At 42.6% G+C, this 15,077-nt stretch overlaps 1 protein-coding gene across 1 annotated transcript in view; it reads right to left on the minus strand.

Moving 5' to 3' along the window:
- piezo2b (piezo-type mechanosensitive ion channel component 2b) overlaps positions 1-15,077 on the minus strand; it is a 54,024-nt gene that overhangs the window by 14,933 nt on the left and 24,014 nt on the right. The window contains exons 21-35 of the mRNA XM_080010841.1: positions 12,005-12,248; positions 11,606-11,723; positions 10,844-11,000; positions 10,339-10,428; positions 9,289-9,410; positions 8,911-8,979; positions 6,420-6,520; positions 5,483-5,603; positions 5,305-5,382; positions 4,828-4,994; positions 4,298-4,491; positions 3,322-3,495; positions 2,350-2,952; positions 1,687-1,945; positions 36-215 (exon numbers count right to left, since the gene is read on the minus strand). Coding sequence (XP_079866967.1) covers positions 36-215; positions 1,687-1,945; positions 2,350-2,952; positions 3,322-3,495; positions 4,298-4,491; positions 4,828-4,994; positions 5,305-5,382; positions 5,483-5,603; positions 6,420-6,520; positions 8,911-8,979; positions 9,289-9,410; positions 10,339-10,428; positions 10,844-11,000; positions 11,606-11,723; positions 12,005-12,248 — 2,677 coding nt within the window. The remainder of the gene's footprint in view (positions 1-35; positions 216-1,686; positions 1,946-2,349; positions 2,953-3,321; positions 3,496-4,297; positions 4,492-4,827; positions 4,995-5,304; positions 5,383-5,482; positions 5,604-6,419; positions 6,521-8,910; positions 8,980-9,288; positions 9,411-10,338; positions 10,429-10,843; positions 11,001-11,605; positions 11,724-12,004; positions 12,249-15,077) is intronic.

The raw sequence follows: 15,077 nt of genomic DNA on the forward strand, positions 1-15,077 counted from the left end.
TTTGCACTAAACAGGCTCAAAGTCTATCATGGTACCTTCAGGATGGAGCGATGGAAGAAAAGCGCCAGCAGCTGGACCAAGTCGTAGTGGACGTAGCCGTCCTTCTTCTCCACACCGATGATGTTTGGAGCGTGGTACGGTTGTTTCTTATTTGCCTTGTTCTGGTTGAAGGGGAAGAAGCCAAACTGGAAGAAGTACTTGATGACTATAGTGACCTATGGGGGGAAAGAAGACAAACATTAGACTGCAGCAGTGGGTGTCACAACTAGGGCTGTGGCCGTATTAATTTTTTCTCACCGCGGTGAAAAAGCAATCCCCATGGGATTGCGGTTTACAGATGGGGGGGGGGGGGGGGGGGCGCTAAGAATTGTTTTTATTAGGGTATTTTCTTATTGGACTTTACAGTCCATGTATGCTATTTAAAAACATGTACAAACAGCGTCATATACAGTATATGGGCATTACCACATAAGAGAAGAGTGTTCGCTATAAGCACAAAATCTAACTCCAACTGTTTACTTTATGCTTCTGTCTTTTAGTCTGTGTATTGTGTGTGTGTATATATTAAATTCAACCTTATCTGTATATAATAATAATAACAATAATAATAGCTTTATTTATATAGCACCTTCAAAAACACGGTTCACAAAGTGCTTTGACAGATGAAATAAAAGCAGACACTGATTCTGCCAGCCGTATCCCCTAATGCAGGTCGTTCCATAGCCGAGGGACGAAAATAGAAAAGGCACGGTCACCTTTAGTTTTAAGTCTAGACTTTGGAACAACCAGAAGGGCCCTGCCTGTGGATCTGAGGCTGCGCACTGGCTCATATGGGGTCAACATATCTGTTATGTAGCTTGATGTCAGACCCAGACTTGCTTTAAAAATAAAATGGTCAGTAAAATCTTAAAATCGATTCTGACCCAAACAAGGAGCCAATGGAGAGAAGTCAGGATTGGGGTAATGCGATTAAATCTACTATATAAATAATAAAATAGAATAAAATTGGACCTAAAATAGAACCTTGCGGTACACCAGAGGTAATGTGAATTGTAGAGGAGGAGTAGTTACCTATGGTGACCGTGAAGGTTCTTTCTAGAAGGTAGGAATAAAACCAGCCAAGTGCAGTGTCCTTGATATCAACCCAGGTGTCAAGACGGTCAATTAAAATGGCGTGATCTACAGTGTCAAAGGCTGCACTTAGATCTAAAAGAATTAAGATCACAAGTACTCAAGCCTAGAAATAATTAGGGCCGCCCCCTGAAAGTCGAGAGGTTGAATCATCAGTTGAATAGTGTATTTATTTATTTTTTGCAAAGTGGATATTTAGTGAATATACAGCCTTTTATAGAAAGGAAACCTTGTATTATAAAGTATAGAAGAGGTCTTTGGGCAGATTGGCCACCTACGAAAAACCCAAACACCTAATCCAAGCCGGGTCTCAGGTACAGAGTTTCTAGTCTACCTCAGCTCTGTGCCGGGTGTTTTTAATACCACAGGTCTAGGGTGTGTGCAAGAGAATTTAAGTTTAAGTCCCGAGAACAGTCATAACCACTGATAATGAGACACAAGAGCAAGGGCATCAGCACAAGCATTAAAAATCGGGTCCAAGACACTGGTCACAGACCCCTTTTTCGGGACTGGTGCGACCTCTCGGACCCACAAACGGCTCCAGAGTCACGGTACCTCGGTGTAAACGATGGCGGTCATCCAGAAACGCTTGCTGGGCCGGGGCACGGACAGCATGGCCCAGAGGAAGATGGTGGTGGGCAGCACCAGTGTGATGCAGGAGGCCGACACCATGTGGTTGATGATGATGACCAGGTAGCACACCATCTCCGAGTGCGCCACCAGCATGTTGTACAGGGCGTAGCACAGCTGCAGCACCAGCGGTTGGCCGTTGTAGAACTTGTCCGACCTATCCAGCTCCTCGTCGTAAAACATCCTGAGGAGGGATGTTCAGAAAAAAGAGGAAAAGGGAAGGAGGGAAGAGAGCGGGAGTAAGTCGGGGGGAAAGAGAATATATTGGCTGGGTCCCAAAGGCCGTAAAAGATACCACTATTTTTTCCTCCCTCTCCAGAAGTTTTGGTATGGACACCAACTCATAGAGTAGTGAGTTTCCTTCCTCCTTCCGAGTGTTTTGAAGATGTTTTCGGTGCTATCACCGGGCTCACAACCAGAAAGAAACCACTTACCATTCAGAATCCGTTTCATCATTTGTTAAACCTAAAATAACTCCCAATGATCAAAAAATATGGTTAAGGTTAAAAAATACTTTGGTGTTCCTTTAACATATCCTAATGGCACTTGAGTTTCGTGCTTTAAAGACACCACATTTGTTTCACTGACTTGTTGAGCAGCAGCTCGCTGGCGGTCAGCTCGGTGGTCATGGAGGGCAGCAGCAGATCCGACCTGCTGTCCGATCGGCTGTCCGAGGTCATCCTCAGCCTCCTCTCCTCCCTGTCGCTCTCGTCGTCGCTGACCTCTAGGCGGTCGAAGCTGACAGCCTTGCTGTAGCTGGGAGGCACGTCGGCGTCCGAGGTTTTGGAAGCGTCCGTGTCCGGGGTGTAGAGTAGGCCTGTCCGACCCCGAGCGCCAGAGAACTCCTGCCGTCCTCCCCCATCGTCGCTCTCAGTTGTGAAGCCCCTGCCCTGGGCGGAGGCCGCGGAGTCGTCGTCCTCCACCTTGGGGGAGGGACCCTCGTCCGGGCCGAAGGACACCCAGGGTGCCCTCGGTCCCTCCTGGTCCATCCGCACCTCCTCTTCCGCCTCCTCCCCGTACCCCACCTCCTCCCCCCAGGGGCTGGTCTCGTTGTCTTGACTCCCCCCCGGTGCTGTGTGTCCCCAGGCCCCGAGCTGCTGCTCCTCCCCATGATCCTGCTCGTCCTCTGCTTCCTCGATGGTGTCTGTGGTTCCCTGTCTGGAGTAGAGCGTGACACACTGCGTGGCTTCACTGCAGGAAAAACAAAAGTGACATTAAGAACAAAATCACAACTCACTCGATTTAACCATGGAAAAGAGGTCAGATTTGTTAGAAAATTTGATATCCTTGGTATAACAAAGTTCTTACAATCTGTATAAATGTTACGTGTATTCACACTCATATAAACTAGTATAATGCCTTAAATTAATGTCATTACATGTCATTATTCACTAAACAGCCTATATTTCATGTTCATGTTTCTTCATGTTATATATCACCAGCAATAACACAATGTCAATGACAACAAATGGAGATTGCCTCTGAGATGTGACATGGGGATGTATGAGTGTGTATGTATGTTTTCAGGGTGGGCAAGGGGGTGTTGGATGGATGGGGCACCTGGACACGAGGCTGCTCCCACTGTCGGCTGAAGAGTTGGACATGTCCAGGCTGTACATCTTGCGCAGCTTAGGCCGGGCGCGCTCGCTGGTTTTGGGGATGCACTCTGACATCCCGTCAAGATCGTCCAACGTGGACTGGCGAGAAAACAGCATGGTGGCCTCTGTGTAGGCACTGATGGATGGAGATGAAATAATCCCATGTTAGCCACTAGAGGAAACATGTAGTGGGGGCGGTTGCCTATACACAGTATCATGGATACAGGCGTCATGTTTGACGTGGATCAACATAACAGTATGAAAATGGACCGTGAAGTCTCAGAGCTTTATACTCTAAGAAAACATCTGTTTAATGTGAAACAGCATAGAAAAAACATGAAAACAGTGATGACAAACGAGCGGTTTAGCATCACAGGATACTAATGAGTAGTTTACCCAATATTCATCCTGTGTAGCTAAATGGGTAGAAGATGTCATGAGAGACATGCAGTAATGCAGTGATTCTCAGCCTGGTTCATATCAAGGACCCTCAATTTTCTAGCCATTCGGTCACAGACCCCATTTGATAAGTTTTGTCTCTGGTATCCCAATCTGAGAAGACTTTTATTTTCACAATCTAGTCCAAACCTTTATATCTATCTGTATACTATGGTTAGGGATAACAGGAGACTATAATCAAAACAGCCATTATTGTACATCCTCTAATGATGCTAACATCTCTTCAATTAAATAATGGTGAACTTTGACTTTTAATCATTTTTCTCTGGACCCCTTGGAACCTCTTGAAGGACCCCTCAGGTTGAGAACCACCGTAAGGGGGTAAACAAATGGACAGACATGCATGAAAAAGTCTGGAATCTGCCAAGTGAAGTCATGGCTGATGCTGGCCTCCCTTTTGATTCCACTCTTTCAACATGGTGACCCCAGTGTTTCACACTGTTTCATATCACTTCTGATGGGCCTCGTGCTGCTCCTACCTGGATATGCTGTCTCTGGAGGCCATGGAGTCCTGGCTCTGCATGCGGTAGCCCCCTCGCCTCCTGCGGACCCTCTGGGAGCCCGACGCCGAGTCATCATCACTCAGCAGGTCGATGCTGGACTGCCTGGACATGTTGAGTCTCATGGCCTTCTGGTAGTACACGTGGATGCTCTCCCTGGACGGCACATTTCCCTGGAACGAGCCCACGACCCTCTGTTATGGCCTCCTACAGGGTTCTTCCATTTGTCTTCAGAAACCTCCCGCTATATCTAGCTACTGTTTTTAAATAGACATATTTTATCCATGTTTAAATGTTTTTGATTCATATTCAATATCTATCTATCTATCTATCTATCTATCTATCTATCTATCTATCTATCTATCTATCTGTCTATCTGTCTATCTATCTATCTATCTATCTATCTACTGTATCGGTCTGCCGATGACTAAACAACAGTGTCGAGGTGTGTTTAAGAATCACCCAGCTGATTCTACATATAAGCAGGTAGGTGGAGAGGTGCACTGTACCTTCTTCACCTCCCGGGTGAGCATGCACCGCTCAATGCGCAGCACGGTGGAGATGTCGATGTGCTCTCTGCACATGTCGTTCATCCACTTGGTGAAGCTATCCAAGGTGGTCTGGAACAGCACCCAAGTGAACTTGATTATGTTGAACACGCGCTTGATGATGTTGTCTGTTGGAGAACATAAAAAGAAAGTGCTTCATTTTTTTTATTCAGAGTTTAAAATTGGGTCTGAAATAACAAAATCTTTCGACACACTCTGATTATTAATTATAAATTAATATTATTATTATAAATATTATTATTGTTATTATTATTATCATATCACACATTCCACTTTTGCATACTCCCTCATCAGCAACAGTCAGAAAAAGAAAACAAAACCGTTATAAACAGCAGAGATTTACACAATAAATAATTTTGTGAGCCTTTGATCTGCATCCACCGAGTATTTCAATAACAAAGTCATGTTCAAACCAACCTGAGCCTTCAGATTTCTTCTTCTCTTCTCCTCCGTCTTGGCCGTCAGACAGCTCCCCTACTTCTATAGCAACATGAGCTACAGATTGACCAAAATAAAATAAAAATCAGCTCCACTTCCAACTCCCATCAACTTCAGCATGCTATTTTAACCCCATCAAAAATGTGAGCACTTTTACCATCTTTCTTGCTTTTCCTGCGTCTCACTCCCTTGGTGTATTTCTTCCAAAACTTGCGTTTCTCTTTGCTCCGCTCCTTCAGGGCCGTCTTGGGGTCTGTGATCCAGGCGTGGTAAAGGAACTGGAGGGGAGAGAGGGAAGCACTTCAACGCCTTTATCACTGTCAAGCACTGAAGTGAAAGGACTGATATCGTGCGAGAGAGGTCATTTCAAATTATTGGTAATGGTTGTAATATGCGTTAGTTGGCAGCCCCTTCATTTGGGATGACATTTTTATTTTGTCCAGTAAAACCAGTACAGAAATCAAAGCATACTAATGAGAGTCAGAATTGAAAATTCTCATTAAATTATCTGGTTCATGCAAACAACATCATGCTAATAAGTCAGGCTTCAACATGCTACAAGAGCAGAGGTCATTGCATTTCCATTGCATGTCCACTTTGGATGTTGGATCTTAGCAAACCAGTAAAATAACATTTTACATTCCGTTTACGACATCAGACATGAGATGGAAAGGCAGCTGGTGATGCATTATCAAGCTGCTAAATCTTCATATCGACAAAACACAAGCTTATGAGCAATCTGTTGCTTAAATACCTTGCCTGCCTTCACTATATACTGCAGTATAGTTTTGGGAAGTTTTATAATAGACTTCGGTAGTGCCAATACAGCAGAGGCAAACTTTCCGATAGCACGCTACAGAGAGAGAACCAAGTTGGGAGAGGGTTAGTGGGAAAACGTTTTCTGGATGTTAAAAACACAAATGGTTGTTTTGTTATGGTTATTACGATGGGTGACAGGTGAATCCACTTTATTTTTAAAAAGTGACAACAAAGTTCAATCACAGTGAATAAACTGCCGAAGCAATGTGTTATGTGGTTAAAATTAAGTCGGTAAAAGACTGTGTGCATGTCGGTGCACGGTCCCTAAAGCTCACCTGAAATGCTGACTTCCTGGGAAGCTCCTCCTCCTTCTCTTCTTGTTCCTCTTCTTCCTCACTGTCAGTTTCAAACAAGTAATAATCTCCACTTCTTACCACTGAAGAGCAAAGGGTGAAAGTTTAATTAAACTTAGCGAAGTAGAGGTCAAGATTAAACTCATATTTATATGTTTGATATTCATTGGCTTAAAGCAGGGGTTCTCAACCTTTTTTTGGCCCTGACCCGGTTTTTAAGTCCCAGAATTTCCAACATTAAAAATAAAATTCTTCTTTATTATATTTTTGGAGCCTGCTCCACTAATTTTATGCGTTACAACCCACATTTTGGCAGATAAGCAAACGATTAAGGCTAAATAAGACTCTTCAAAGCTGCATTACGGTGCATTACTGGTCAAAGTGCAGATATTCCACATTCCATTATAGGAAACTGTTTCATGTGAATTTAATATCACAAAGGTTACTTGAATTATAGTATACATATTATATAAATTATTATATAGAAATGGATTATATACTGTATTCCACACTAAAGTAACAATTTTTTCGAACAAAAATGTATCAATCAAATATCAATGTATGAGTGCATATCAAGTCACAACCCCAAGGTTGAGAACATCTGGGTTTAAAGTGAAGATCAACCAAGAGTCCTCCCTGCAAGGAAGGAGGTTAGAATGAAATATCGATGCATTTTTCATGACGAACCCTATTTAAACAGTCTCACTATATTGTTAGCATATTAATAAGGTACTGCATGACATGACACATGGAAAGTTGAAATACTGACGGAAAATGTTGGATACAACAGAGCAACTAAAAGCAAGAATGCATGAGTTATGAAACCCAAACTGTGAGTGGCGACATGAAAAAACACAAGAAGATGTGTCTGTTTGCAGATTTTTAAACAGATCGTTTTGAGTACCGGCGCACAAAGTCTTAGAGCAAGCTAATTTACAGTGCAATTATGGTCTAGCTTTGGAGAATGGGTGTTTGGATGAGCAAACATTGTAAGAATGGTGAGGCTGACTTGTGTCCTTGAACAGAAGAGCCACAATGGAGGTGCAGGGGAGGATGCTGGGAAATATGGAGATGAGGTTCCAAATGACACGGATAGGTGGAATGGTTCAAAGATGTTGTGAAAAAATAAAATCCTACATGGAGTGCAGCAATATGTCAAGACATGGGTTAGAACCAACTGGCATCCTCGTTGTTGCAGGATTTCATTTTCTTTACGCTTTCTGGGATACCAGCTCTTCTTTTGATGCAATTAAAGTTTTGACAGGTTCCGTCTCCTTCAACTTAAAGATTGGTTTGAAATAATTTTGTCCCAAGGTGATACCTGTTGGATAACCATGTCTTTGAGCAAAGAATGAATGTGTTGCCTTTATCTAACATTCGGAGAAAGGGAGGCAACTTCATGTCTTTGCAGTGAAATTTCTACAACAGAGCGATTCCCCACTGTGGGCTCCTCAGGTGTGAGTGAGTGTTGTTTGACTCTTAAGACTGCCAAACACAAACCTCCAGACATTAGTCGTTTTCCTCTTTATTTGTGGCAACTGCCTGTCTGTTTAAGGTAACCCAAGCCTTTAAGGTTACTATAATATAGTTGCATTTGTACTAAAATTATCTCTGGATTTTGGGTCCACTCAGGGCTGTCACGTCATTTAAGTTGATTCATTGTCATACAAATAATTGAGATGAACACTTTAAAGGTGCCGTGTTTAGAATTCAGTGTCATCTAGTGCTCAGGTTGCAGAATGCTACAAACTGAAGTCCCCCCCTCCCCACACCCCTCAGTTTCCAATGACGTACAAGCTACGGTGGCCTACAGTGCCGCAAAAAAAACCACTCTGGGCTACTGAAGAAACATGGCGGTGCAATAATGGCAGCCTCCGTAGAAGCGCACCCGCTCCCTATGTAGATATAAGGGGCTTATTCTAAGGTTATGCGAACACATTGATTCTTATTTTCATGGAATTAAACACTAATTAAAACATGCTTATTAATATTATATTCTATTTCTGCCAAGTTCGTTCCTTAAATTCTACACGCTGCACCTTTAATAGTCTTCTTTTTTTATGTCACTACAATAGTGGCATAAAATAAAAAAATATATTATATCTGTCCAACTATTGCAAAACAGCCATTTATTGCCATTGAAGATTGGAACAGAAAAATTCCCCTGAAATTTGGATGGAAACATATACTCGTAGAATCTAACGATTGAATACATTTTATTGCCATCTTCTCAAATTACAACATATCAGACGATTATGTAATAATTGTGACAGAAGTAGAGTCCAATTGCATCAGAGCTATAGATGAAGAGGGCCCTTAAACAGAGACAGAAAAGGATTAAGGTCCGGAGGGAGCACATGTGTCCCTGGGCCCCTCGGAGCCCACGGGCAGTATGGGAATCCTCACAAAGTTCTGGTCAAGGACACAATGGCCAATCAGAGTGGAGCAAAGAGGAAGGGGGGGGGCAACCTACTAGAAGCATGGTCAACCCATGGTCTCCACCACTGCTTTTTTTTGGTCTTGGCTTTCGTTCGCTCTGCTCCTAAAAATTTCACAAATAGATCAATACATACATTTCATAAATAAATCAACTGTCCAGCGCACTTCAAAGCACAGCATTTCCTTTTTTTAAAAAGTTGCTCTTCTGTTTTAAAATGCTTCAAAATAGTCATTCCTAAAAATATATTACAGCATCTTACAACATTAGCATTTACTATATAGTATAGCTTATTTTAGCATACTACCACCTGCCTTCCACAAACACTTCACTACATTAACATTTTTTTGAAACTCTATAGAAATGTTTAAACTGCCTCTGATAGAAGAGGTAGGCGGGCAGCCTTCGTCATACCATCATCCTCCTCTTCCTCGGGCGGGATGAGAGTCGGCCCTTCGCCAGACTCCTGGGCCATACTCAGCATCTTCTCCTTGCCCCTCTTGAACTTCTCCTGCCTCATCTTGATGCGGTCCATCCTGATTAGATCAGCCAGACGAGGAAGAGACGCTGTAGGTATCGACACGCCGGAGCTCCGTATGGAAATTAGGGAGCACTATGTAATGGCCGAGTGCTCGTTAAAAAGTGGATGTTGTGATATTGTCTGAGTGACTCCCGACGTGAGTGGAAGTAGTGGAAACACATGACCGGAATCCATCACAACGCCCTGGCCTCCACACTAAAATGGAAAATTCAGGCTGAAGCTTGTTTTTGAGGGGCAATTTTAATTTTGATTGGGTAATTTAAAAAGTCCACAATACCTAATATAATGTTTGAATGTTGTTTTATTTACTGTCATTGTTATTTACTTTACATAAAATGTGTGGCATGTAAGTGGTTTGTAAAATCTTGACCCATACTGGACTCAAAAGGTATAGAAAAAGGTATACAGTAGGGATGTACCAATTTATCGGCCGTACATCGGTATCGGCCGATAGCCGCCTTGTTGACTGCCATCGGCCTATCGGTAAATAAGATGACATTTAGCGATGGCAGTGGCTGATGCTTGTCCAGTGTTACCCACGGGTAGACTTTACTTGGGCGGCAGAATTTCACAATCTGTGCATCCCTCGTATAGTCTTACAGCTCAGTAAATGTGTGGACATCATGTCACTATTTTGTTTTTGCTCAAATTATCCAAACCCTGAGCAGGTACCACAATGCAACCTAATGGAAACTGAAACACGGATTTTAGTTAAGCAATTTATTGTTTATGCTGCATCCCATCGGAATTGAATTGCAATTAAATTTGGACTGAAAGTTTGAATTTCAAAGTTGGGAGTTCCCAACTTTCCCGCTCGTAGGTTTGAAATTTCCAATCTCTGCGATGAAGTGAAGTGAGACACTCAAACCGTGTAGTTGAAAACCTCCCAAATACAGATTGGTATTGAAATCATTGTGTCTCACTGTCTCTTCAGCTGCTCCATGGACTTGTGCTCTTCTTCCAGCCTGGCTCTCACCACCTTCACAATAGTGGCTTGGAATAGTTCTGCCCCTCTGAAACACCAGAAAACGACCGTTACTCCTCAACTAGGGCTGGGCGATATATTGTTACAATATCAATATCATGATATGAGTAGTTAAATAGTTTAATGTAGTCTTTAAGTCCGTAATACAGTTTGGTAATTTTTTTTGAATGTCGTAGTCTGTTCTAATCAATGCCTCTACCTCTACTGCTTATGAAATCACAAGTAGTCATCCCCAAAATATTGTAGCCGAAAGAAGATCGATGTAAGATATTTGGTTTGGTCAATATCGCCCAGCGCTATCGATGCAACTGAATTACAAGCTTGAAAGCATGGTATAGCACTTCAATTATACAAATTACACATTGTCAGTAGTCGGGAAATCATTTTCTTCTTCTTCTTCTTCCTTTCTTCCAGATGCGGAAGCCCTGAGACCGTGGCTTTACCTGGATGCTAGTATCTGCGAGGCACGGATGTCGGCCACCACATGCAGGAAGTAGTAGCTCATGAAGACGCGCCGCTGCAGCAGCAGGAAGGCGAAGCAGATGCTGTCCCAGATGATGCCTGCCTCATCTCCCGGCAGCTCACAGCGCTGGTCAGCACCTGGAGGGAGCACACAGAGCACCCTGCATGTGTACTGTATGTACAATCTACACTGTTGGATTGTTTCACAGTAGAACTGAGGGAAATTTCAGCACTCTAATTTAGAAGTAATATATCTAATTTGGGAACATTATGGGACATAATTCTTTCGGGCTTGGTTCAAAAGATGTAAAATGTAAAAAAATAAAATAAAAAATATATATCGAAAAAGAATCACATCGAGAGCCATCTCATCGATATCGGATCAAATAGATATTTAATTGAATTATGATGCTTTCTATCAAAATCAAATGAAATTGTGAGATCTAGCCTCATACCTAGTCCTATTATTATTAATTATATATTTTTTATTTACATGATGTACAAAAAAGTTATTTTGGAGTGAAACCTGTTAAATTTCAACTGAACTTTATTGTTTATTACTATTTCTCTTTGTTTCCTTATTTGGGGAGAGTGAGATTGTTTACTTGGGGTGAGTCAGGAAAACACGTTTTTTGTGCTGTGATTATAACGAGGACTGGATGGTAAGGTGAACTGAACAGCAGAACAGAAACAAAATAATGTATTTCTTTCCCGGCAGAACACAATGGTTACAGTTGGCTTACTGAGGGAGTCCTGATTGGTATTGATGATGTACTCCTTGATGGTGCACGCCAGGCTGAACAGCTGGATCAACCAGCAGTGCTTCACCAGCAGAGAGTTGATGTAGCCGCAGGCCAGGATCTAGAAAAACGACAGCATTTTTTTTTGTGTGCTTTGCAAATCATCACTAATTCAGGTTGCTGGTGCCAGTTATGCTTTTTCCCTCTGCAGTCTGTTTCCAGTTCTTGTTTCTGGTTCAACCTTATTTATGTGTCATTCTGTTTGTGTGTAGTATGAACACCTGTAAACTTGCTTTGCTTTAATTTAGCCTTAAAATCACACTACAAAAAACAGTTATTATCATTATACTGGGAACGTATTGCCAATGTCATTACGATGCACAACAAGTTAAAGCTACTCACAGACAAGATGTTCTTCATGGTGATGACAAAGATGTTGTAGGCGATCAGGAAGTCCCAGTAGTGGAGGATCTTTTTGATGGGCTTGAGCAGCAGCTCTCCCCCGAAGAGCAGGAAGTAGAAGCAGGCCACAAGGTAGCCCATGCAGAAGACGCTGATGCGCGTGGTTCCCGTGATGAAGATGATGGTGAGCACGAACCAGAACATGTAGCTGAACATGATCACCTTCAGCATGTCCAGGTAAGACCTGGAGGAGAACGCCAAGGAGGGTCATGAAATTCTATCGGAAAGAATTTTTGCATTATTTTTGTTTCAACGTTTTGGTGAAACTAGGAAGAGAACATTTTTATAAAGTATATGGCTTTTATTTACATTTAAAAAAAAGTACAAAAAATAACATTGCTAAGGAACTGACATTGTCAAGGCAGGTGGAGGTACCAGTATTACACATTTATACACCTGGCTCACATGAAGCGCCGAGATGTTCGAGCCATTCTGGCAGAGCACGTCTCAGACTCAAGGCCTTGGAGCGGACAACGAATATATTTATCATCTTCCTTGTGTACTATGTAGTACACAAAACACAAAATAATGTAAATGTCATGACGTGTCACAGACAAGTTTCCCTTGAACTGGATGTCCAGGACAGTATCCCTCTGAACATCCATCTATCCTGCTCCTATGATGAGCTCCTTAGCATTAACCACAATAATAATAATAATAATAATCACATTTCCACTCAAATTGTTGTTCTACTGTGGATAAGAAAACACAGAACAGAACAGATGAAGTTTCCTTAGGGTAGAAAAGTCTCTGCTGCATTCACATGGAACACAGTAGACGTGAGATGGCACACCGGAAGTCATGTTAGTAGACGTAAGCGTGACGGCGGACCGACAGAGAACACCAGCAACGGTACACGGCATTTTTGGTGCAAAGTTAAAATATTTTAACTACTTGCCGTCCTCTAAAATGGAATTGCAGCCGGATGTTACATAGGGGCTGACAACTGTGCACGTGCATGTCTGCTGCGGCTGCCGGAGTTTACGGAGCCGGCAGATGCCATTTTATCTGGAATAGCGCACTTAAATGCCTTAAATAAAAACCATGGATTGAAATAAACGTTTTTTCTATTTATTAATTGCATGGAGGTTGTTTGGTGCTTCTAGCGAGGAAGCAGATGGAGGATTTGGACCGGTCCGGTGATAACGGTTCAGCTCCAGGTTATTGCTTATATAAAAATATAATTAAATATGAATAATTAATAAAAGAAGGGCTTCTATTGGAAACCAGGTGATCAGCCATTGGTCACTCAGTTAACACATCATTGATCACTACCAAGAAAAAGATTTGTAACGATGCGCGCTCTCTCGAAGCCAACATAACAATATCCATAAATATATCCTGAATGCAAAATAATCCATTGTCAAACCTGCTTGGAGATGAATATGAGTAAAGTGTAAAGTGTGCTTGTGTAAAGTTAACCAACTATGAATGACACCACGTTTTGGAGGGAATTTAACATTCATTTTAGTTTGCAATAAAATATTAATAGTAAGCTGCATTTTTATAGCTACCTGCTCTAATAAAATTCTTATATATAATAACAGACACAAAATAATTTAGTTTAATATATTTTATTGGAGTCTTTGTACATCACCATAGCAACATATCGTACGTATGCTCCCCTCACTCCCCTGTGCCTTTCAAAATGTGCCATTTGCTGTCTCCCGTCTCCCGTGTTTGCCGTCTCCCGTCTACCGTGTTCCATGTGAACGCAGCATCAAGCGCACACACACACACACACACACAGACACACACACACGCACACACACACACACACACACAGACACACACACACACACACAACACTTAGGGTCATACTGTGGAGTTGTATGACCCATCCATCACTCACTGGATTAGAGACTGATCAATGCGTGGGAGCCATATGGCGAAATTTGATCCTGGCGCAGGTACTGCATGTTCCGTGCACAACATGCTAAAAGAATGCGTATGGATCTTCCTTGTTTGTTTGTGAAAGCTCATCCACAGCTCCAGGCCTCCATTAGCATGATGGATACAGTGGACATTTAGGAAGTACCGTCCTAATATGATTCGGAAAAAACAACAACATGGGCTTCCTTGTTAAGGAAGGGCGCCCTGATGAAGTGGGCTTTGGGCGGGACGCTGATGGGCCCGAAGAGCTGAGTGAGTGTCCTTCTTCATCAGCCGCAGAAAAGAGAAAATACCTTTTCGTACTTGAAAGCTATTTATTGAGTTAGAGTACAGGGCAAAAGCGTCTGCGTCGCGCAGTGAGTGTTTTTGTGGATTATGGATTTCTCTCTCAAACCGCCCCCCCACCCACCCCCGCCCCTCCTTCCACCCCTTATATCCGTAATTCGATCCTGGAGGGAAACGCTGGAATAAGTGCAGGGCTGCTGTGGTGCGGCGCGGACAGACGGGCCCATGCAGCTCTTTTTCTCTCGACAAGGGTTTGTTGATGGACACAGAGTGCGTTAATAAAAGACTTGTCCACTCTGCGCATCAAAACAGTGGAATGTGAAGAGCACATAATCAATGGCTGTGGACAGGTCAGGATGCTCTCGCACTCCGGCTCTAAGCTCCGGACCACCCAGGATTCTCTCGAAAAAACCCCAATTTGCTCTTTCTTATGAAATAAAGGCGCAGGTTCAAATTTATTATTTTTCTATTTATTTATTTTTTTTAATCGATATTAATATACTGAATTGCACACTGAAATCCTTTACTAGTGTGAGAGCCCACATGAGCTGCCGTCATTTCCATTTTTCCTTTTTTATGTATTTATCCAGGGGTGGATTTTGCTGTGTAAGTATGCTTTTTTTCATCAGCACCACCCTGCTAAAACATTTCTACAGTTGAGCAGCGAAGCAGCCAAGTACAACAGTGTTTTACTGTAAGGCCTGGGTGTTCAGAGTCGGGCTGCAGGGCCATGCGGCAGGCCGCGACAGCAGAAGGGAGTACGGCTCATTCCCCTTCCAACACTTTATGGAACTAATTCATCTTTGATTAAGCTATGTCTCAGAAAAGCATTTTT

Source organism: Zeus faber, assembly GCF_960531495.2.
Source record: "Zeus faber genome assembly, chromosome: 12".
Taxonomy (NCBI): domain Eukaryota; kingdom Metazoa; phylum Chordata; class Actinopteri; order Zeiformes; family Zeidae; genus Zeus; species Zeus faber.